The 24,031-nt window shown below is 33.7% G+C and overlaps 1 protein-coding gene across 7 annotated transcripts in view; it reads right to left on the bottom strand.

Moving 5' to 3' along the window:
* Nucleotides 1-24,031, bottom strand: part of SLC4A10 (solute carrier family 4 member 10) — a 299,064-nt gene that overhangs the window by 96,187 nt on the left and 178,846 nt on the right. For 4 of the 7 annotated variants that reach the window (XM_045480001.1, XM_045480002.1, XM_045480003.1 and 1 more), the window contains exons 6-10: nt 21,065-21,253; nt 11,434-11,525; nt 10,377-10,466; nt 5,269-5,426; nt 2,085-2,172 (exon numbers count right to left, since the gene is read on the bottom strand). In XM_045480001.1, the coding sequence (XP_045335957.1) occupies nt 2,085-2,172; nt 5,269-5,426; nt 10,377-10,466; nt 11,434-11,525; nt 21,065-21,253 (617 nt within the window). The remainder of the gene's footprint in view (nt 1-2,084; nt 2,173-5,268; nt 5,427-10,376; nt 10,467-11,433; nt 11,526-21,064; nt 21,254-24,031) is intronic. The other 3 variants (XM_045480000.1, XM_045480004.1, XM_045480005.1) reach the window with 3 other exon arrangements.

Here is a 24,031-nt window from a genome sequence, read left to right as displayed (position 1 = left end):
TCTCAAATTGGGTAGTTCTCTTTAATCAGGGAAATAGATGGAAATCCTTTCTTTCTCTGCTATCACTCTCACCCTAAAATTTAAAAAACATGGATGTTTCTCTGTTGTTCCACACCCAGTGGATTAGTTTAAAAAAACTTTGGAATTGAAATCTTTCTGTTGAGAAAGTCTTGACGCCTAATTGGGGAAAGGAAGAATTAGGAAGAGAGATACGTTGAGTATATATGTACCTCCCATGACCCAACGTGTCCCTCTTATCGTATAACCTATCCCATGCCCCAGAAACAGCTTAATGTAATGTCCTAATGTCTTAAGATGTGGAAACATAACACAAAATACATGTGCATAAAAGTGACAGTACTTAAATTGTGGACTACAAATCACAGTGGCATATATTTTGCAATGCTGTAAAAATTGTAAAATATTCATCATTATGGAACCACTTAAAGCAAAGATACTGTGTCTTCTCATGAGAGTTCTACTAGAGCAAGTGGGTGGTCCTCCTGAAGCCCTTTTTTTTAACTCCCCTGTCTTCTCTCAGATGTCCTCGATAAAATGACATTCACTGTAGTGGACCGAGTAGTGTCCTCTCAAAACATAAATCCACCTGGACCTCAGAATGTGACCTTATTTGGAATAAGGGTCTTTGCAGATATAATGGAGGTAAAGATCTCAGGATAAAATCATCCTAAATTAGAGTGAGCCCTAAATTCAATGACAGGTGTTCTTGTAAGAGACAGAAAAGAAGAAAACACAGAGGCACAGGGGAGAAGGCCACATGAAGATGGAGGTGAAGACTGGAATTTTGCCACCACAAGGCAAGAAATGCCAGGAGCCACCAGAAGCTGGAGAGACAAGGAAACATTCTCCCCTAGAGCCTTCAGAGAGAATGTGGTCCTACTGACACCTTGAGTTCACACTTCTAGCTCCCCAAAATGTGAGAAAATAAATTATTCTTGTCTTAATCACCTAGTTTGTGATAATTTTTATGGCAGCCATAGAAAACTAATACACTCGTTGATTCTCAAACGGATGAAAAATATGTTTTTCTTCTGGTTTTTGGTTTCCTATGTGTAAGTATCAATAACAAATCCATACAAAACCATAAAACATAATTTGGACAGATATAATAGAATTTATATCAAACCCTAAAGTTCAAAATTTCAGATTTCATAAACCTAAGGAAAAGTTATATAACAATACTAATTTGTTTTTTTTTTCAAATTTTCAATCCAAAGCCATGTATTTCAATAAATACATTAAACCCTTTAGATGAGATTCTAGAAAACGTATAGCCTGTTTATTATTTACTACTAAATTTTGAATGTATGACCCTTCTGTGGTCTTTTGTACTTGCTCTTCTTTAACAATTAAAAACAATAAAAAATAGATTTCCACAAGGTGCTGGGGATACAAGAAACCAGTTATATGTTAGTACTTATGTTCTTATTTTCATGATCATACATTTTTGAGACATATACCTCTTTGAGAAGCTGCTAAAAACTTTTTTCCAGTCCCAAAAAAAGTACATACAATTTTTTTACACAGAAAAATTTGTGTGCTGTATCATAAAGATCACAGCCCCCTTGAAATCCATCTGTAGCTCCTCTAATGGTTCAAAGACTCTCAGGTTAAGAACATTCAGGCAAAACTGTAAAGAGAGTTGATAGATGTTGCATAGCTTTTGGTGTCATATATACTATTCAGATACGCTGTCATTGTTTTCTCTTGAGGTCCTAAAATTATTTTGCCCAAAATAATTACAAGATTTGTAATGATATTAACAATGGCACTCACTTTAGCAGGACATACACTATAAGGGAATATTAATAAATATCTTCTAAATGTCACTAAATAAAGAATTTTCTCTAGAGTATGAGGTTTTAAAGCATTATAGTCATGTGTGTGAATTTATTACCCCTTTCAAACAAATTTTTTCAAAGGAAATTTTATACTGGAAACATAGAAGAAGGGGGATTTAATAGAGAGAAATCTGATTCACAACAAATAGTCATGAATACAGGCACTCCAAAAGTTAAGTGTACCTAATGGGGAAAATGTTCCCAATGAACTTGAATAAATACCTCATCTGTCATTAGGGTTGCAATTGATCTGCCAATCTCATGGTACTGTTGACCCTTTCCCAGGGGTCCCAGAAGAATGAACAAAAATCTGTAATTAAGAAGAAAAAAAAACAAAAAGTTTCAAGGTAGAAATATAAAAAATAACTTTAATAGTTACAGAATCACTCAGCTTAAAGGACTTATTTAAGATGGGGGATTTGATGTAAAATACTTACATATTTTTTCACAGTTTATTATTGTTTGGAAACATTTTAAGATGATTTCCACTTATGCTTAAGATCCCTAAGCAATGGGAATCCATGGTTATTTTGATCTCAGTATTTTCCCATATAGTTACCCTTAGAGCCTACATGATAGTGAGAATCTTAAGGATTGTATAATCCTTAGAGGAGGAAGGTGAGAAAACTAAAATATGATTAAGCTTTTCTGAATTATAAGGAAGAGAACTCACTAATATTCAAATTGTAGCATCGGGTAAAGAGGAAAAAGGTAACATAATAGTATAAACAAAGAAAGAACATGGTCAAAAAAATAGCAGTTATATGTGCAATTTACATTAAATAAAAAAAATTGTCAGGAATCAAAAGATAAATTAGGCAGAAGAAACAGGGAGTTAATGATCTATTAATTCCAATTATGGAGGAATATAAATACTGGCTACATTGTGATATTCCATCTAAATTAGACTGAAAGTCTAGCAAACTCATCGTCACAACTGGAGCTTTTGAAGAAATCCATACACGCTCTAGTTTTGGAGGACTCTGGCAACTGTCTCTGAAAAAGGTCAATGCTGCAGAGAAATTGAGAAAATTTTAAAATGCCCTATATTCTGCAATATAATTCAGTGGTATTAATTTGCTAAATGGTTTATGTTCTTACATGTGAAGACTAAATAGCTTTATAAGGTATACCAAATCAGATACCATACTCCTACCTTTCATTTAACTATAAACTTTAAAGATTGTACATGTTTTTACACGAAGCATATATTGCACAGTCTTAGAGAGTCTGACATCGATTTTTTTGTGTTAGTTTTACCTGAACCCAAGTCAATTTCTACTATACAGAAATGTCTACTACACATTTAAAAGAGGACCAGCTTACTGTGGTGGCAGGTGCTTTATCAACTATAATACTTTTAAGAAATTTTATAACCTATGTACACCTTGCTGTTTTTCAGGTTTCCACTTCATGGGCTATTTATAAAGTCCTAAAAAATTATTTTCTGACATTTTTACTATGTGTGCTATTATATTCATGGTGTGCCCTTTGTCCTCCGAAGAAAGAATAATTAGGAACCTTGAACAGCTTTCTTTATTCTACTTGTCTAACTAATCTTCTTCCATTTTTCACCTTTCCAAACTAAATAGTCTAGTCTTTTTAATCTCTCCCTTACACAGTGGCTCTACTGTGCCCCTAATTTTTCCTCCATTGTTCTCTACACATATTTTGCTATGTCAGTATGAAATGAGGTCACCTAAACCTTGACAGTTTTCAAAGTGAGGGTATGTAACCCCATTAAGGCTTTTCTCTACTCCTGGGAATTTTTCTTTTCTCTCCTTTGAAATACAGGAACTATCATTGTCATAAATAGCCATCATTGACGCAGAATTTCATCAGACACCTTCCTAAATGGTGGAACAAGAATTCACTGCTTGGAGGACTGAAAAGGAATTTTAAACTACTAAAATAATACCTCTACAATTAGTAAGTCTGATATCTTACACCTGAAGTCCAAATTCCCAGAAACTCTGAATAGGTTGCAAGTTGTATATAGAAAAAATGCGGTCTAATCAGAGAGTCAGATGCCACGTTAATGTGCTCAAGTTTTCTTCCCTCTTTTTAATAAAAGTTGGCATGTATCAGAAGTCTTGGGAACCCTCCCACAGGATGAACGGACACTTCTTCCTACAACCTGAATGGTAACCAGGTTCCTGCCTCAAATCTGTTCCTGTCACAGATTCAGGGATGGGGTCACCAGATCCCACTTCCCTTTGCTGAGCTCTTATGAAATGAGGCCTCTCCTGGCTAAACTAGTCCACATTTTTGGAATATTTTATCCACCAGCAAAGCACAGAGTGATATAATATGCTATGTTTTTAGTTAAGGCCAAAGATCCATGGAGGAAACGTATTTTACAAACCAAGAACTGAACTTTTCATCATTTTTAAATTGGCTGAGGCATTCAGTGTTTGGAAGCGGAAGGATACTAAAGCATCTGGAACAGTTGCATAAATCAGAGGGCACCAATCATGGGGGAAATGGGGCCCTCCTTAAGTATGTTTTGCTATATGAATGCAGATGGAGTAAATAGCTGTCTGTATACAGGAATCACATTTAATGGGAGGGAAAGGGAAGAAAACAAGGTCCACTGAATGAATCGCTAGGAACCTAACATGCTGAAGTTTATGTTCTTTTCTTTTTTCCACAGTTTTGCCCATGGACATATATTTTATTTATAAAATAGAGATAAACTATAAACAATGTAATTCAGTTCGTATTATCCTTAAGTTGTTAGTTTCTATGTATAGTTGAATGAAAAACATGTTTAGGTAATCAAATTAAATTTGCACTTTTGATTTGACTTCAACAACAGTACCATGATGCTACTACCAATAATTCTTCAGACTCTGCATGGGAAACACATATATGCCTGGGATGGAAATACACACTACATTAGATAGAGCAAGGCCTCTCTTAATGATGGCACTTGCATGTATTTGGAAGGCATACTGATTCAAGCATAAGCTATGAGACTTTTACCTTTCTGAGTCTGCCCACACTCATATACAGGATCCTCTCTTTAGCCCACAATCAATTTTTAGCCACATTGCAATCCTTGAGGACAGCCCAACACTTTACCCTTTTTATCAACATTATAAGAAAGGATTTGTATGGTGATATTGACCAGGGTATTCAGAGATGAGGAGCATGCCTAACAGAAAACATCGGAGTTTGAGAGAAAGGAGGAAAGAACAGAATAATTTTTAAAGTATTTTTCTCCTCTTCCACAAACAAGAAGGAACAATTTTGTGCATTTCACATTCATTTCTAGGAGAACTTTCAGAGGAAATTATACTTATTTACTCTTTGTTTTCTTGTTTTAGTTTTGGACAATTTCTTTTACCAAAAAAAAAAAAAAATGGTTTCAGAAAAATGCAAAAGATGCTCTTATACTTTTTACCTGGTTGGAATTGGGACTTCAGCCAGGCCTTGAAGCAATACAGCAGGAGACAACCTCACAAACGCAACCACAGTTCGATCCAAGAATTCCAATTCCCCAACTAAGATGTTTGAAGCTTCAGCACCTGGAGGAATCTTTTTCATAAAATGCAGATCAACCTGAGAGCATCACAAAGTAAAATAAGATAAACCAAAATTTGCTAAGTCATATCCCAGCACAGTGCTTCACAAGTGGTAACCCATCAATAAACATAGGTGAAATAAATATAACTTATATAAATAATATGTAAATCAAGTTTTAACATAGTTAAACATCTCATTTGCCCTTTAAAAATAATAACTTTCTTCTTGTGTGTTTTTCGAAGTTCTCATATAGAAGGTGAATACTCTAGTTTCTCTATTCAATGTTTTTAAAAGAAGCTTCTTCAGCATCAGCAATCTTGAAATTTTCAGGGAGAAAAGCATATGTGCTCAATTAGATGAATATATTTTAATCATCATTTAAATAGTATTTGCCAATAGGCTTAAATATTTTTATATTACATTATCTTAATTTTGTGACAAAATATTTCAACTAATATTCAAAATATGCCTATTTCAAAAGAAATATAATCATGTTTCTCTTTACAGTATAAATTATGATTTTAGTCTATCTTTCTTCTAGTTTTTCTATATCCTTCACATTCTATACTTGGCCTGACCACTCTTCAATTTTCATTTCTCATCAGACATTAGAATTTAAATATAGCAAAGTAAAGAAAACAATAAATGTATTAACATTTGACGTTGCTGAACGGGCAGAGTCGAATTTCTGATATGAGATGTCTGTGGTTGAAATGAATGAACACAAAACAAAAGCGATCATTTACAAGAAAAAATGCTTAAAAGGCGAAGTCTGAAAAATGATTGTAAAACACTCTCAAAAGTAAATATCAATTTTTAATGGTCAGGGCCTCAGTGGAAACTAAGCAATGACTTTAAAGTCAATTTCACAAGGCCTATTTCTTGTTTCTAATTCATTTCAGTTGCTTTTTATAGATACCTTTTTGTAGGGAGAGTAAGAGTATATCTGCTATAGTAACTGGTTTATGCTCTCATGTGAATGAAATGGGGGCCCAAGATCAAAGTCAGAATAGGTGCGAAGAGAGAAAAGAGCTTCAGTAAATATAGGTGAGGCTTGGATTTTTTTTCTTTTGCAAATTTAATGATTTGAAAAGATTTTTTCTGAGAAGTTTACAATGAAAAAAATTAAAACTTTTGGATGAGGACCTTAGGAAGTCCACCGCCAGACTGTAGTGACTACATTTAATATGCTGCTGTCAGAAATCAAGACCTCAGCATAGCTATTTGGAAGGATTATAACTACTTAATTTTTCTGTAAGATATGAGTGTCATAAAACATAAATCCTATTATGTGACGTATACATTTTATCACAAGGATTAAACATAAAAATAATCTTCAGTACTCCACTAAAAATAGTAAACAGAACCAATGTTCTATTTTAAAGAAAAAGAAAAATGATTTAACAAACCAAAACTGCCTATAAAAAATTATGACAAGTATTATAAATTGCAAAATTTTCAAACTACAAATATACTTCCAAATATAAATCTGTAAACTCATAAAACATATACATTGGGATATCATATGCTAAATATTTTCCTTTTATAGAATCCTTAATTTATAGATACAAAGTATTTATTTACCTTAATACTGGAAGGTTAAATTTCATGGGAATTTTTATCATATTTTTGTATTTATTTTTCTAGCTAGAAGAAATGCACACTTTGAAAATGCCTTAAATTGGTAATGCTTTACAATTTTATGATAATGCATACATTTTCAAGAAGGGAATAAAAGATACACTATTAGCCCTGTGAGAAAAACATAGTATTGTTTCATCTTCATAAGTCTTTTAGAGCCTAACAAACAACAAAGTTTTTTTCTCCCAATGGAAATAACAATTATACAATGTTAATACACTGGAACAAAATTTAAACTAAGAAAAAAGCTCTTAAAGAAAATCTACAAATGATAAATAGGAATTATATTGGTAATAGCCATCATAACTTTACTGAGAAATTTAAATTCCACCCAAAACTTTCTATAAGTTTATTTATTGTTTGGCAAATGTCATAGGCTTCACCATTGAAGTCTGTGCCTCAGACTGGTGGCAATCATACAAATAAATGCCTTAAGATGAAATTTAATTAATTAAGGAGTACATAGTGTGCTAAAAATAGTCAAATTTACAAAAGGAAATATATGGTCCTAGCATTTGAATTATTTTTGTATTACATAATACCTAATATATCTTGATTTATGTCTGTTGTTTAGAAAAAACATTAAAACACACAGAATTTGAGGTTTAGCAAATTTATCTTTTGCTTTGAAATGTAATAACTTATAGTTTATCTGGAGTAGCCATTATATTATACTCATTACATTCTATTATTCTTGGAGTAGTCATATATTTGGGGGTAAGAGATTATATAACACATCATCTAATTATATTATTGCATTATACAATTACATATTATATTGTTCCTGGATTAGCCCTATATTTTTGTATTTGTGCTAATATACTGTTCATAAGAACCTTATCTGACAATAAAACCTTTTAATATAACAATTGTCTCCAAGACAATCCTCAAGTGGACTCAAACACTTGGAATGAACATAAAGAAACCCTGGGATTTTCTTGTTCTCTGAACAGGACCTTGAAGAAATCAAGCTATACTCTTATGAATATGGATGTACACTCAGGCTTCTGGGCTCTCCAGACCTTTATGCTGAGAAGGGAAAGATGCTTTATGCTGGGCATTTTGTACTTTAGCCGTGGGTGAGAAACAGGTATATCTCTAGGGAACAAGGTTAGACAGAAGATCATGGTGAAACAAGAAGTGTCTGGACAAGCCACATGCTGAGACGGGAAGGAAATGCTGATGGGACTTCAGGGAGAAAGCTTAAGTCTTAAGGCCATTATAGAAAGCACAAGAAAATTAATAGGGATTCTCTGGGGGAGAAATGGTGTTGTGACACTAACCAGCCAGTGATCTTGAGCAGCTCTCTTACTCTCTCTGGGATTCAGCTTTCTCACTTTCTAAATGAGAAGATTTCCAAGGTTTTCTACTGTTCAGGGATTTAATAATCCAACTCACTGTAGTATGTTTCACATACTAAAGACAGATGCAGAGGAAAGTTCTCTCTACATAGAAAATAATATGAAGTCCTCTTTGGATCTTTTGAAATAAAAGAAACATTACCAACATCTGAGAAACACTAAAATAGTCATCTCCATGTCAGTTTAAAAAACAAAGAGATATGGAGTGTTTTCACACATCTGCTTTTTAAAAGCATTATGGGAAGCAAAAACCTGATAACTCAGATTATGTTCAAAAACATTCCTTAAGTTAATGAATTTAGTGAGCTTATCCATTGGAAGGGTTAAAAATATGTAGATTGAGGGCACTTGAATGGCTTAGTTGGTTAAGCGTCTGACTTCGGCTCAGGTCATGATCTTGCAGTTCATGAGTTCGAGCCCCGTGTCAGGCTCTCTGCTGACAGCTCAGAGCCTGGAGCCTGCTTCAGATTCTGTGTCTCCCTCTCTCTCTGGCCCTCCCCTGCTCACGCTCTGTCTCTTTCTCTCTCAAAAATAAACATTAAAAAAAATTTTTTTAATGTAGATGGAATACACCAAAGATATAGGATCAAGTCACATGTCCTTAACATCTCAAAATTCTAATGGGTTTTGGAATCTAAACATTAAAGCTTAAATATTTACATAGACACAGTAACCTGGAGACTAGCCGAGCTTTGAGCAAATTCACTATCAAAGTGAAGTCATTAGAGCTAAAAATAACAACAAACAAAACAAAACAAAAACAAAAAAAACTTTACCTCATGTACCTATAAAATCTGGCATGAAAATTTATTTCCATAATGATGGATCACATTTGATTTTCCCCAACCCTATTACTCCGCCCTCCCAGTTTATAAGGTAAAAAGTATTACTTGGAAAAAAGTTCCAGAACTAAAGGCTTAAATTCTATTAAATCTCATAGGATTTATTCAACAAATACATCTCAAGCACTGTTCAAGGCATGAGACATCCAGAGAAGACCAAAATATATTATATTCTGGTCTAGTATTTATTTTTGATACTACTATTTCCACTAATATTAACAACAACAACAACTACAGCAGCCACATTTTACTGAACATCTACTATATGCTCAGCACTCTGCCAGGCTCTGTGTATATATTCTCATTTAATCTTTACAACAAAATTATAAATAGGTATTGTTATTCTTATTTTACAAACAAGGAAGCTGAAGTTCAGAGAACTTCTCCAAGATCAGATCGCTTATAAATGCTGGAGTTAGAATTCATGAACTGATTCTCTTCCTCAAAAGCCACGTTCTTTCCAGTGCCCCATGAGGAATATAGATGGTTGGCACTGAGTAGAGGGCTATAAAAATTTCACCTGCCTGTTAAAAGATGAAATGGACCAGCGATTGGAAATGTAATAAGGAAGAAAAGGGTTAAAGGAAAGAATGTATATCTTTTCTCTCTTCTGTAGTTCTAATTGTTTTGGGGGACCTGAACATAAGACTACTGTCTCCAACGGGCAGTATTCATTTGCTTTCAAATGTGATAAAGCATTGGTGAAGGCTGCAAAGATAGGTCAGAGACCTAAAAGCAAAATGATATGGAGATATAAAATTCAGTGTCAAGGGGTTATATCCTTTAAACAAGTTAAAAGGTAGTTTATTTGAAAGGATGTGATTTATTATCCTTGTTTTTGAGAATGTTAAATACGCCCTTGTTATACTGTTAGTGCCTGCATAAATAGGTAAGCAACTTTTTATGTCACTGCTTTTAAGATATTGTTTCAAATGAAGAATTTCAGAAATTAAATGTATGGCAGTTTCTGACAATTTTGTTCCAACTTGCAGATGAATGAAGATGTGATGCTTTAAAAAGATGTGTTTTTTGGAGCGGCAGATGGAATACATTTGAACTGGCTTAATATTTGAATCACATGCCTCCATACAGTGAAATGAGCTTTGAACCACTGGAGAAACATAGCCCGAGTGTGCCCTCACCTCTCTCTCTTGCTGGTGTGGAGGTCCTTTTTCATGCCTTTGTTTCATCCCACAGGGACTAGTATGCCCCTTTTGTTGGCCTCCCAGTCCCTGCACGCATAATTAACAGACTTAAGCTGGTACACCATGCTCCCACGGAGACTTCGCCAGGCACCAGAGGGAGAACATGCACATGACTAGACCTAGGCCACTTGGGCATTGGCAGAGGCATTCTGAAACAGCAACAAGGAGCTAATGGCCATTAATCTTCAGAAGCTTGATGCAGGCAACTTCCTCTGCTCTGCCTCCCTTTCCCACCTCCTCCCACTGTTAAAGTGATTGCCAGTGCTAAGCATTTTAGGGGGAAAAGAAATCACTCTGGGTTAGGACTGTTTCAGCCACTCAGATAAAGAGGATTGTTGACTCGTTTTAGTTTTCGTTAACAGGGAAACTCCTCTTTCCTGTTCAAGCATTAGTTTGCCATAACCTACAATAGCACATATACAATGTCAAGAATTTGCTGACCAAAATCACATGTATTCTATTTTCTTAGAATACGTTCAGGTAAATGATTTCATTTGAATTGTCTCTACTTAGATGTATCCCCCAACAGAGGCAGTTTTTATCATGTTTTTATTCAAAATTCTGTTGCCTTATTATATTCTAGTGTTTCCCTACACTAATGCCTTGCTATATTACCATGATGAATCTTCATATGATTTGTTTTTCCACAGAGGAAAAATGATTTTGAAAAAGAATAACCAGCAAAACTCTTCATCAATAAACTTCTGTGATATTGTCTGTGAAGTCATCTTTCTTTCTACAGGAGATACATTATACCAAGTGGCTGAAACCTGAAGATGGTACATAAAAATTACACATTTTTTGTGTAATGTTTTGTGAATAAGCAAAATGTTACATGTGAACTTAAATGCTAACATCATCTATTACAGGATCAAGCTTTGGCTAAGAAACCAAAACAGCGCATGCAAAAAGTTGTGTCAACACCTCTTAAAATGGGTAGTAATGTCTAGTAATAATTCAGCAGCTTACTTAAATGAGAGAGAGAAAAGCTTACCTTGCTAAAGTCAACAGTGCTGTTTTCTCTGCTCACATCATTTTTATTTTCAACACAGGCTGGAGCAGACTGAGGAGAAACAACCTGACCTGCTAAAAGAAATTGTTATTACAGAATACAAACAATTACTTACAAAATTCTAGACAGATTGAGTGAAAAATGAATTAATCTAGGCTAACAGAGGTTTCTTAATGAGTTTATGAGGTAAGCATGAAAGGTCAATATAAATAGATCTATATCAATACAAAACTCTTATTTATTAGTTACAGATAGAAATGGGAGAATTCAGTCAAGAAAAAGAAAGCCAATTCTTAGATTAAAACTCAATAACTAAAAGTTATTCTCTATAAAGAAAATCAGCTACAAAATATTTAAATCTAATCCTGGTTTGGAAACATCACTGATTTCTAAATTTCATCCAAAACTAATGACAGGTATAGATGACATATATTCATGAAAGGATAGATATCTATTATGACTTAAGCTCAACCTGAAGAATTTTAAATGTAAAGTTTTTTTTAAGGGAAATATCTGAAAAGTACACAACTTATTGATGACTTCTAGTGCATCTGAAAAAAACAATGAGAAAAAATTCTTTGACAATAACACTTAGAGATTTCTATATGAGAGGTCCAATTAGAAATACCCTTCTCTTACTCAGTACTAACACTTTGAATATGATTTTATCCTTGTTACTACACAATTATATAAGCGTACTGATATTGGTCTGCATGGGAAAAGATCAATAACCTTGAATTGCATTAGTCTTCCATTAACACCAACCAGCAACCTCATTACTTTGTAGTCTTTTTCCCATTAGGAAGATTGTGACATTAGTTAAATAAATGGACAGTAGAGGAGGGGATGTGACAATGTGTATTTAAATTCCAGTTCACTAAATATGAAACATCTTTTTCAATCACAACTTATCTGAAATCTACCCAAACTCTGCAATTAAATGATAAAAATTAACTAACTCTGCTTAATTTCACTTGTGTCTTTCTTCTGCTTCCAAAATCTCTCCCTATCCTCACTTGTTAGTTTTGCTGGGAAATCAGTAATGACGAACCAGCTTTGAAGCCTTGACCATATTTATGACCATAACTCATGACTCCAAATTACTGCTATTATTCTCCTCAGTCTTAGGAGTACTCTCTCCTCTCTGCCCGCCTCTTCTCTGTATCTACCTAAATCCCAATTTTATTCAAAGTTCACCTTTACTCTCATCTTTTCTAGTTACTAGAGTCTGTGCTTATCTGGACTTCTCTAAACTCCTAGTATATAGACAAATAGACCTTTTCTTTAAACTCTCTCCTGAAATCCCACTTACTCCTCGTTACCTAGAAATTACCAAGTGTGACTTAAAATACTAATAATTTACTTTCAAATATTACTAGAATTTTGTTTTGGGAACTGTTAAGGCTCTCAGGCAGTGGTCATTTATTAATAGGTACAATTTTTTTTATTTTAAAATTGTTATATTGCCAGAAAGTAATGGACTTAAGGTTCTTCCAAAACTTAAATATCTCTCTGCTTTCGCTAAACAAAGTAAAATAATATGTTTGGTGAAGATTTTAAAAATGAATTTTCAAGTGAATTTACCTCAAACTATGTGTGCACATTCTGATTATATCATATTCCAAGAAAAATAGGAACTTCAGAGAAATAACAGATTTAAGCTGCATCAGTTATTTTCATTCTCCCATTTCTAACTGCACTGTGCAGCTATGACTGTGAACTTTTCATTAGCAGCCATTTCATTTATCATTCTCAAAATAATAACCGTAATCTTAAAAAAACCTTTTACATAATGCATTTGTGCTAACAGATGTCTTCAATCACCAGTTTCACATCATTTCTCCATATTTTCATGAATTAGAACATTAGATGTATTTAAACCTAAATTTACTGAATGTTGTATAAAATTGAGTGGTGACATTCAAGGCATGGAAAAATTAAATAAACATATATCAGCTTTCTTATAATAGTTTATTTCATGTGGTTTAAAACTACATGGAGGGACAATTATTTAATTCGATCAGTAAATACATGCAAAAAGAGAGTCAACCCAATGCGAAGTCACCAACTTCAAAGAGATTTTATGGGATAGACAGTGCGCCATAACTTAATATCTGAATAAACTGGATAGCCTATGTTTTCACATATATACTTTAAAAGCAGAATATTTTATAAATTAACTCCAGCTCATGTGATATCTTTTAAACACGGGCACTAGTATTTCCTCTTATAAATATTAACATTTTGAGATTCATTGTTCTCTATGCTATTCTTGTTCTAAGGTGATGAAAATTTTACAAAATATTATCTCATAAAGGTGGTAATCAGGAAGAGATTCGAGTTCTATTTCTATGACTATTTGAAGTGATATGGATAATGACCTAGTGGACAGTTTTAATTACCAGGAGACAGAGTAGATGATGACAGGAAATTACTTGCAAGTTCTAGATTCTACAGATGTGTACAGAATGTATGCTGACACAGGAAAAAGGCATAGAAACTACTGGCCTATGATATAGAAATATAAACCACAAATTTGATATATTTTACATTTCAGAGGTAATAGTTAAATAATAGTAGTAAATATTAGTAATAAATATATTTAATCACATCATCAGTCCTGCAAAGTTTAAAGAGGACTCCAAATTTTTTTTCTTAATATGTATGTTAATTTGTTAAACTGAAACAATAGACATTAAATATGTTTATCTTCAAGGCAGCATCTGAAAACTTGGCAGGATGCAAAAAAAGTGTATAGATATTATTATTTAAAAATTAAAATGACAAGTTTAGTTTGGGTTATTTTGAAAAGAGAGAAGCCTTTAAGGGGCTTAAAATATTGTTCTATATCTAGATCCATCTATATTCCCATATATATATATATATATATATATATATATATATATATATATATATATAAAACAAATTATGAATCATAGTCTATTGGATGACCAAAAATTCCATAAATCAAAATAAATTCTAAAACTATAGTCTTTATCTTTGTAAACAATGATCTCTTTACTTTATTCCAACAATTATTGACTTTCAGAAGAAGGGGGTTGGGCTTGGATTTCAAGACAACTTTTGTTAACTTAAATACTGTTATATAAGAAAAATCAGGTTTTGAAAGGGCATTCCTTATTTTCTCTCTGATGTTTCAAACAATAGTAATTCACAGAATGACAATTTTCAGGTAGAGGACTGTACCTTCAACCAAAAGTGAAAATGTTTTCTAAAAAAATAACAAAGAATTTGCTAGGATATTTTCACTGCCAGGAAAAAATTGTATAAAGTTAGGATTAGCACTCACATATGTGTGTGGAAGCTTTATGAATGCTATTTTTTTATGATACTTTTTCTAATCACAATGCCACAATGCTTGCGAACATACACGTTTTTGTCTATTTCTTAATATTACCTTCATTTTGCCCATTGACCACTATCCACATTAATGTATCCTATAAATAAATGTCATTGCCATATTTAATCACATCTGTTATTATAATTACGTCAATAGTTTTGAGGCATGAAGATGACTATCCAAAAAAAGGAGACATTTATTGACTCATAACCTAATTATATTTAGAGTAAATTATCCAAAAACTAATGAAAAGTGGACACCATTAGTATTAACTAGGAAATGGTCATGACTATTTCAATGTAAACATTTCAGACACCTAACTTCATCCTATATATGTTTATTTTTCTAGGCTTTTAAACTCAACTAGTTCACCACTTAAATCCAAAATTTTAATATTTGTCATACATCTTATTAATTAAAGTGCATAGTACGTAGTACTCATTTTAGCAACTGCTTGAATTAATTTTCCTTTGAGTCATGAATTCATTTTTTCCTCTGGGCTTCCATGAGGGAGCATATATCAGCCAGATAACAAGTGGTTATAGACCATGAATTTTTCCAAGGTAAAGTGTAAAAGATGTGGGACAAGCTTAGGAGAAAACTGAGAGTAATTCAAGTAACTACTAATTAGAAAATGAAAGCTCTGCCTTTCTACTTGTTACTTCATAAATTTTTCATTAAGTCCATTGTGAGACTGGCATAGTTATTTCCCTCTTCATAAAGTTGTGAGGAAGGAACATGAGATTATATCAAAGGTACCATTTTTTTTAAACTTCAAGTGATGTCACTGTCATTAAACTATCTCATTATGGAAACACAACTGTAAAATACATTCTCAAAATATCTGTTAAGCATTATATTAACTCAGTTAATCCCTTACCTATAGTTTTCTTCTTCTTTAAATAAATTATGTATGTAAGTATTGTCAAACAGCAACTTTTACATTTCTATGTGGCCAAATTCAAATCAAGAGGAGAATAATACATTGCTCAAGTATCCCATTATCTGCTACTGCTTAATCCACTGAAACTCATGTGTATTGAAGGAAACTGGGATGAAGACATAAAGGTACGTTACTATTAACCTAGAGACCAAGCTGATTTACACTACCTCAGAAACCTTCAACGCATTTAGAGTACCCAAGGGGTAGGAGATGAGGGAGGTACAGAGATGAGATGAGCCTGTTAGAGACAGACACAAGACAGAGCAAAATAAAGAAATATAAAGATGAATGACAAAGTTACATACATGTGTAACAATACATTTATTCATGGGAATAGAAAACATGAAGAAAGAAAGGCTAAATATTTAGAAAATGTTGATTAGGTGAGCTACATTTCAAAAACATAAAAAGTATGCACATAATTAAACTTCGAGAAAAATTAGTATGCCTGAAAATAATTAACATAAGAAAGAACAAATTTAAACACATCATATTAGATATATTTTTGCTGTTAATATCAACTCTCGATATTTCAAAACTCAGTAGCAATATAGCCTCTTAACAGAACCATCACTGTGTCCAGTCACCTTGATTTTTTTTTGGAACAATGGAAAATATCTTTATTATACAATGTTTACTTCTGTCACCTACATAAATCTTCAACATGTTTTCTCTCAAGTAATTCTAAGAATTATAAGTCTATCGTTTCTTGGTCTTTTGGCTAAGATCAAGTGTAAGAATTATAGGTCTAGTTTTTTTTTCTTCAAAGATAGAACATTATGAGATATAATTTTAAAATTTTTGGTATCTTACTTATGAGACCACAGTATTTAAAAAACATGAAAGCATATAAATATCTAAACACATAATAGCATTATATGTATGAAAATAAAAAGTACAGCATTTGGAAAAAGAAGAGATTATAAGGCAATAAAACTGGTTTCCAAAAGCCATAAATAAAAATCATTCACAATACACATGTGTACATTATTTTAAGAGCTGGAATCTATGCAGGCCTAAAGAATCAACTCATATCCCATCCTTCCAAATCTAAATGTTCTCCAGTCATTTATGGTTTTGAAAGTAAGTCAGAGACCCTCTGCTCTGTAACTCCTTTTGAGATCCTAAATAAAAGATACAACTGGAAAGTATTCATAATGGGGGGGGGGGGGAGAAAAGATATATTAAGGAAAAGAAATAGGGTTAGATTATTAGTAGAACACAGTGGAATGAGAAAAGCCTACACCTGAGCAAACTAAGAGTCTCAAATTATTTTTAAAAATGTAAACGTTATCAGTAGGGTAATAATACTCGATATTAAATTTGTAATCCAAATGTCTCAAAATGTAACCAAATGCATGACCTAAATGATAAATATATATCCTGATATTTTTACTTTGCAGAGCATTTAATACAAAAGTCTTATTTTTATTTTTAGAAAGTCCTTCTGGTTTCAAGGAATTCTTTGAGTATTCTTGATATATTTACTCTGAGTACTTTCTACCCATATCTTTTTCAGGGTTTTAATGTTAAAGAAGATATTATTTTTCTATTATTTTTTGCTGTTGTTTTGCCAAATGTAACTGTCACTTTTTATTGAAACATCAGAATCAGACATTTAATTCTCACAGTTTTGATGCTTAATGAAAAGTGAAAGTTAAACACAGCATGGTGGCATTAAAATGCATGGTGGATCCATAGCATCCTGTATCTTGGCCCTTAAGAGAATGTGCAAAACACCAAGAAAAAAATTACACAAAAAAGTAAAGCTAACATATTTAGAGGTGAGACCGACAAATTATCACAAATCTCTAAAAAAAAGTTATGAACAAAATAGTGCACACTTGGGGAAGAGAGGAGCTGGGAAATCACTATCTTGCAAATTAAATCTATGACATGGGGAAGATCCGCACGTGAAACTCAGACTGAAATACTGAATTTAATTAACCCTTGGGATTACTACCAAGGTAATATGCTCAAGGAAAAGTCAATTAAGGCAGCAGAAACCTTATCTAATATGACTCGTTTAGACTTCTTTACATAAATATCAGCTCATTTTTGAGGGAATTTCAACTGTTTTGCCTCAAAAGTGAAAGTATATTAAATAAGAGGGGGCTTATTTCTATCCCTATGATGGCGAAGGAAAACGTTAGTTTTCAAGTTTCTATAAAACCCGCTTTCCATTTACTTCCTATTCTATAATCTTAAAAAGAAAAAAGTCAATCTTTTTACAAGCAATTCCCTGCTGAAGAGATTTTTTTCTTAATAATAAGAATATTATTTTCACCCTTTTGGATTTCTTGAAATCGTTTTGCATCTCTCTGTACTACTGCACAAAAAAATAAATCCCTTTTGCATATGTTGAAATAATGTCAAATCTATATTTATGGCTATGAATTTCGATTTGTTTATCTAGAATTTGTCAGTTTTTAGAGTTCCTAAGTAGATTGAGAACCTTAGTAATAAAGGTCTTTCACACTTTTTTTCACTTCTGGATAGGAGATTTATTTCTAAATTGGTGAAGTCTATACATATTTTCAGAATTCTCAACACACATAATTATGCAAAGTGTATGAAGAAGCAAAACAGAGTCACAAGGAGGTGTTATAAGCCCAGGCTTAGAAAACCATTTCTGACAGCATACTTTACAACAATACTTAATTGGGTATATGAATCTTATTAGAAATGTTTCAAAAAAAAAAGAAATGTTTCTAAGTTTTTATTACCCTAATGTGTGCCTCAGAGAGATCTCTATGTGCTTTAGATAAAGGCTGATTATACAGACAGTGACAGAATCACTTCAGAACTACTCATATTTTAGTTTTCAGAAAAACTAAGCATTTGCCTCAGTAAAGCAAAAAGTAGGCTTTCAGAAAACCTTGTATTCCTTTGTGTGTATACTTGGACTTGTGATTCAAGGCTATAATTCTTGATTATAATTCTATCATTATAGAACTATTACAGAATTCTATATATCTATATATCTCTATAGATCTATCTATCTATATCATATCCCATCCTTCCAAATCTATCTATCTAGGTAGACAGATCTATAGAGATATATAGATATGTCTATAGATAGATAGATTATAGAATTATAGAGAATTATAGTTTAAAGCAATAACAAGTAGTGTGTCTAGTCTACATGATATTACAATAAATTAATCATCCAGTAAATTCATTACCTTCTTCCCTCCAAGAACAAATGCAATAAAATTATTTTATAGTAAACATCATCCCCAGGAAAATTTCAAATATAAATTATGGCTAGTTCACAGCCCACAAGCCTTGAATTTTTAAATAAACACATGTCCTTCTTATAGACATACGTTTTATGGTATGATTTCTATTAAAAGTAATGAAATGAAGGCAGAATTTTTAAAATGTGCTTATATTGGTAGAGAATTAGTTCACAGAAATATTTTAATAAGATCTTTAGAATCATGTAGATATAAGCCCAATGTGAAAATTAGTAAATATCTGAGTCTGTTTTTTTTATATCATCACACAGAAATAAGTACTAGTATTATAAGCATAATAAAAGTACTACATTTAGATTGCCTCAGAATATAAAAGCTTCATTTCGTCATTTTTATGTATAACATATTTTAAAGCAAATTATGATTTAGAATATGAATATATTTTAAATATGCGCTATGATTCAAAGTAAGTTATAAATTCCCAAAATGCCCAGTGAAATCTACAAATACAAGCTGGTATATGTCATAAAGAGCTTTACTAAACTTTTTACAGGTTTCCATCGCTATGCAAAAGTAAAGTGTTCCTATGAAACCTTTTATAAGCTAAAATGCATGAAGAGCATCCCCCACTTTGTGGAAGTTTGCCTTATGCCACTTCACTTTTAAGACCTACATTAGTACAGTAATAGCTTTTTTCGTAAAAAAAAATCCTCTTCGGATTTGTTTTGGTTAGTGAAAACAGGCACTAATGTAAGTCTTTCATAAAAGTCAAGTGGCATAATGGGAACTTTTAGAAAGCAGGGGATACCTGTATATGCACAACTACACACTGCTTTATAATGACAATGACCTACATTGTTATTGAAGCGTCTTTTAAAAATCAAATAAGTATTTCAAAAATCATTTTGCCATTAAGAACTGGTTCTATGCTCTGAAACAACAGTACATCTAACCATCTTCAGTGATTTATTACAGCATTTTTTATAAGTATATGTTTGATTCAGTAGTAGGAAAATTGGTTTAAAAATCCTATTTAAAGCAAAATGTGGAGAGAACTCATTCTCATGCATTTGTATTTAAGGCATCACTAATGCTTTTGAAAGTAGAAGTAAAATGACATAAAATAGTCCATGCAGTAATATACGTACTTTAGTGCATTTGTAGCAATCAGTCTGTCTAGTAAAGCATTTGAAATTACTTTTTATTAACTTTTTATCTTTTAAAGCTGGAAACTTTTATAGCTGATGAAAATTTAACAAATTCGTATCATCCTCATGATAACTTTATTTTCCTTCACAAGACTAATGTCCAGGATGGATGCAACAAGAGATTCCTAAGCAACTTCCTTAGTGCAAATGATGAAGGTTTCAAATAGATGCACGAAGAGAACAAACCACACAAGAAGGAGAAAACAGTTTCAAGCATAAACTACTAGGAGTAAGGCATGATTGCTAAAAAAAACAGTGGTTGGTGTCATCTCTGTGGTGTGAGTGGATAGGAAGTACATGTGGCTCCATGGACAGTGTGGACATAGCACAGCAAACAGCAATGAGCCTACGAGTTGGAAATCAGGCTTCATATATGCAGAGCCACCAGCTGATCTTTTCAATCATAATCTCTCATGGAATTTGCCGACTATGAACAACATGAAATCAGTATCTTTTTTCCACAAACAATAACTGGTGATCATTATTCATTTTAACCAAAACAACCATAACTTAAAGCATTACATTACATTCTCAAGTTGTGGAACAAGGACTAAGACTTTGATCGGGATACAAGTGATGCTTGGTTTAACGTTCACTGCATTTGAGTACGTAACTTCTCATTAGACAAAAGTTCTTTTGCGTTCTTTCATGAGCATTTCAGGAAACTTAAATTCTTTGTTAAAATTTCTATAGTTTGGTGCTTGATAATCAGACTATATATATATATATATATATATATATATATATATATATATATATATATACAGCTATATAAAAGAAATAATTCTACAATAATTGAAAACTATGTTTTCAAATAAAATACATTTTAAAGAATTTAGAGACACTTTGAAATTTCAGATACCTATAATAAACATAAAGAGTACAATAAAGAAACATTTACCATTTTTATCCATGGAATTGGGTTCTGATTGTTTCTTGCCAATATCAGCAAAGGAACGAACAATGGGAATTCTGTTGGTGAGTTTTTTCTGATTCTGGTGGTGATGCTGTTTCATCAGTGCCTCATGGACCCTGTGACGTATGTCTTCATTGAGCTGACCTGAGCTTACTTGTTGGTCAAGGACCATGTCTGAAGAGGAAAGGCAAGAAAAGATTAGCACTGCATAGTATGCAAGCAGCAAATCACTGAGGTCCAAATATGCACACCCTAGATAATATTATTCATCTTAAAATAGAATGAACTCCTTTAAGAATCTCTAGATACGGGGGCGCCTGGGTGGCGCAGTCGGTTGGGCGTCCGACTTCAGCCAGGTCACGATCTCGCGGTCCGTGAGTTCGAGCCCCGCGTCGGGCTCTGGGCTGATGGCTCAGAGCCTGGAGCCTGTTTCCGATTCTGTGTCTCCCTCTCTCTCTGCCCCTCCCCCGTTCATGCTCTGTCTCTCTCTGTCCCAAAAATAAATAAACGTTGAAAGAATCTCTAGATACGGTCTTACAAACAGAAACTTGCCTCTTTTTGTTGAAATGTTGCACAAAAAGACTTGGGAAAAAATTTTAATATAAACCATTCAATTTAAATATGTAATAATGTAATGGAGTATTATTGTTTAAATGGACATAGTTGTATTGAGAACAAAGCACTTTATATTCTCCATTATTCACACTGATGGGAGGAAACAGTAGCAGTGGTAGTATCAATATAATTACTATGTTTAAAATTGTAGGGGCGCCTGGGTGGCTCAGTCGCTTAAGCATCCGATCTCGGCTCATGTCATGATCTCATGGCTCGTGAGTTCAAGTCCCATGCCGGGCTCTGTGCTGACAGCTCAGAGCCTGGAGCCTGCTTCGGATTCTGTGTCTCCCTCTCTGTCCCTCTCCTGTTCATGCTCTGTCTCTGTCTCAAAAATAAATAAACACAAAAAAATTATAAAATTGTAAGGTGGCTTTATACTTATATTTTAATATGGTTTTTCTCCCTTTTTCTAGCAGAAAATGACTTCCGTATTTCCTCTTTAGGTAAACAAAAGTCCATCTGTAAAAATCTGAGGCAGGGAGGCTTAGGCAGCTATCTAGTCATTGCATTTGGAGAGTAAACAACTCTTTCACATGGATATTAAGTCGACCCTGGCACACCTTCCTTGAAAATGTGTTTATATTTAAAAGGTCTTCTATAAACATAAAACAAAGAATAAAGGGGAGATTTCCGAGGCTATAATTAAGCAGACTGATATTTATCATAGTAGCGTCAGAAACACCTATAAAATCAGTAGATGAGTAACAGAATTTTAAGTTTTTTGGTAATATACCAAGATCACTTCAGTGAACCTCATTGTAGGAAGGAGAGTAGATGGTGGAGTAGGAGGATCAGAGCTACATTTACAGAACTGAAAATGGCCTAAAGGCAGGCAGAACAGGCCTTCCACAGCTAGTCATAGAGAGAAGGCCATATACAAAAGGGTAGAAAGGCAGAGATGTGATTGGAAACCAAACCCCTAGCAGCACTAATCACAGATAGGACTGGACATCACAAACACGGAAATGCAAGAGGATCAGATCCCCCGCCCCCCAGGCAGTCCTGGCAATGAGGACCCACACTGGTAAGAAAAGTTCCCTTAAAATCTCTGTCTCTGAAAACCAGCAGGGCGTAATTCCAGGTGCTTCATAATTAACAGGCTTAACTCCAGGGGAGCCTTAAGGCAATAGGAAACTGTAGTCCCTACTCTTAAAGGGCCAGCTTACTAAATAATTCCGCTGAAAACACAGCACAGAAGCAGCAGTTTGAAAACTGGTGTGTACGTGAAGGAGATTTATCGACGTACCAGAGGCACAGGATCTACAGGAGATTTCACTGGGAGCGAAAGTTCTGGCAGGTGCCATTTCTCTTTCACTCCCCCCACCCCCCATCTAGACAGCAGGACATTTGTGGGAGCCAGCTCTACACTCTCCATCTACCTTGTTAGCACTGTGTGCCCCTCTCAACACACCTGCCTCTGCAGGCACCCCTCCAAAGCAGCTCCTGACTGGATCTGACTCCAGAAGCAATGGCAACAAATGCAAAAATAAACAAATGGGACTATATCAAATGAAAAAGCTTCTGCGCAGCAAAGGAAATCAATAAAAAGAGACACTCCTGAATGGTAGAAAATATATGCAAATCATATATCTGAGAAGGCGCTAATATCCAAAATATGTTACAATCTCACACAACTCAACACCAAAAAAATAAACAACCTGATTAAAAAATGGGCAGAGCACCTGAATAGACATTTTTTTAAAAGAAGACTAAAGGTAGCCAACGGGCATGTGAAAAGATGCTCAACATCACTAATCATCGGGAGATGTAACTCAAAACCAAAATAAATTATCACCTTACACCGGTAAGAATTGCTAGTATCAAAAATGACAGGAAGTTACAAGTGTTGGAGAGAACGTGGAGAAAAGGGAACCCTTGTGCACCGCTGGAGGGAATGGAAGTTGGTTCAGCCACTGTGGAAAACTATATGGAGTTCCTCAAAAAATTAAAAATGCAATTACCATATGATCCAGTAAGTCCACTACTGGGTATTCACCCAAAGAAAATGTACACATTAATTTAAGAAGATAAATGCCCCCGGGGTCACCTGGGTGGCCCAGTCAGTTAAGCCACAGACTTTGGCTCAGGTCATGATCCTGTGGTTTGTGAGTTGAAGCCCTGCCTCAGGCTCTGTGCTGACAGCTCAGAGCCTGGAGTCTGCTTTGGATTCCCTCTCTCTGCCCCTCACCTGCTCACACTCTGTCTTTCTCTCTCTCAAAAAGTAAATAAATATTAAAAAAAAAAAAAGATAAATGCTCCCCCATGTCTATTGCAGCACTAGTGTCCATTAATAGATGAGTGGATAAAGATGTGGCATATATATACATATATACAACG

Source organism: Leopardus geoffroyi, chromosome C1, assembly GCF_018350155.1.
Source record: "Leopardus geoffroyi isolate Oge1 chromosome C1, O.geoffroyi_Oge1_pat1.0, whole genome shotgun sequence".
Classification (NCBI taxonomy): domain Eukaryota; kingdom Metazoa; phylum Chordata; class Mammalia; order Carnivora; family Felidae; genus Leopardus; species Leopardus geoffroyi.
Note: the sequence above shows the minus strand (reverse complement) of the source record. Positions and strands in the feature narration are given on the sequence as shown.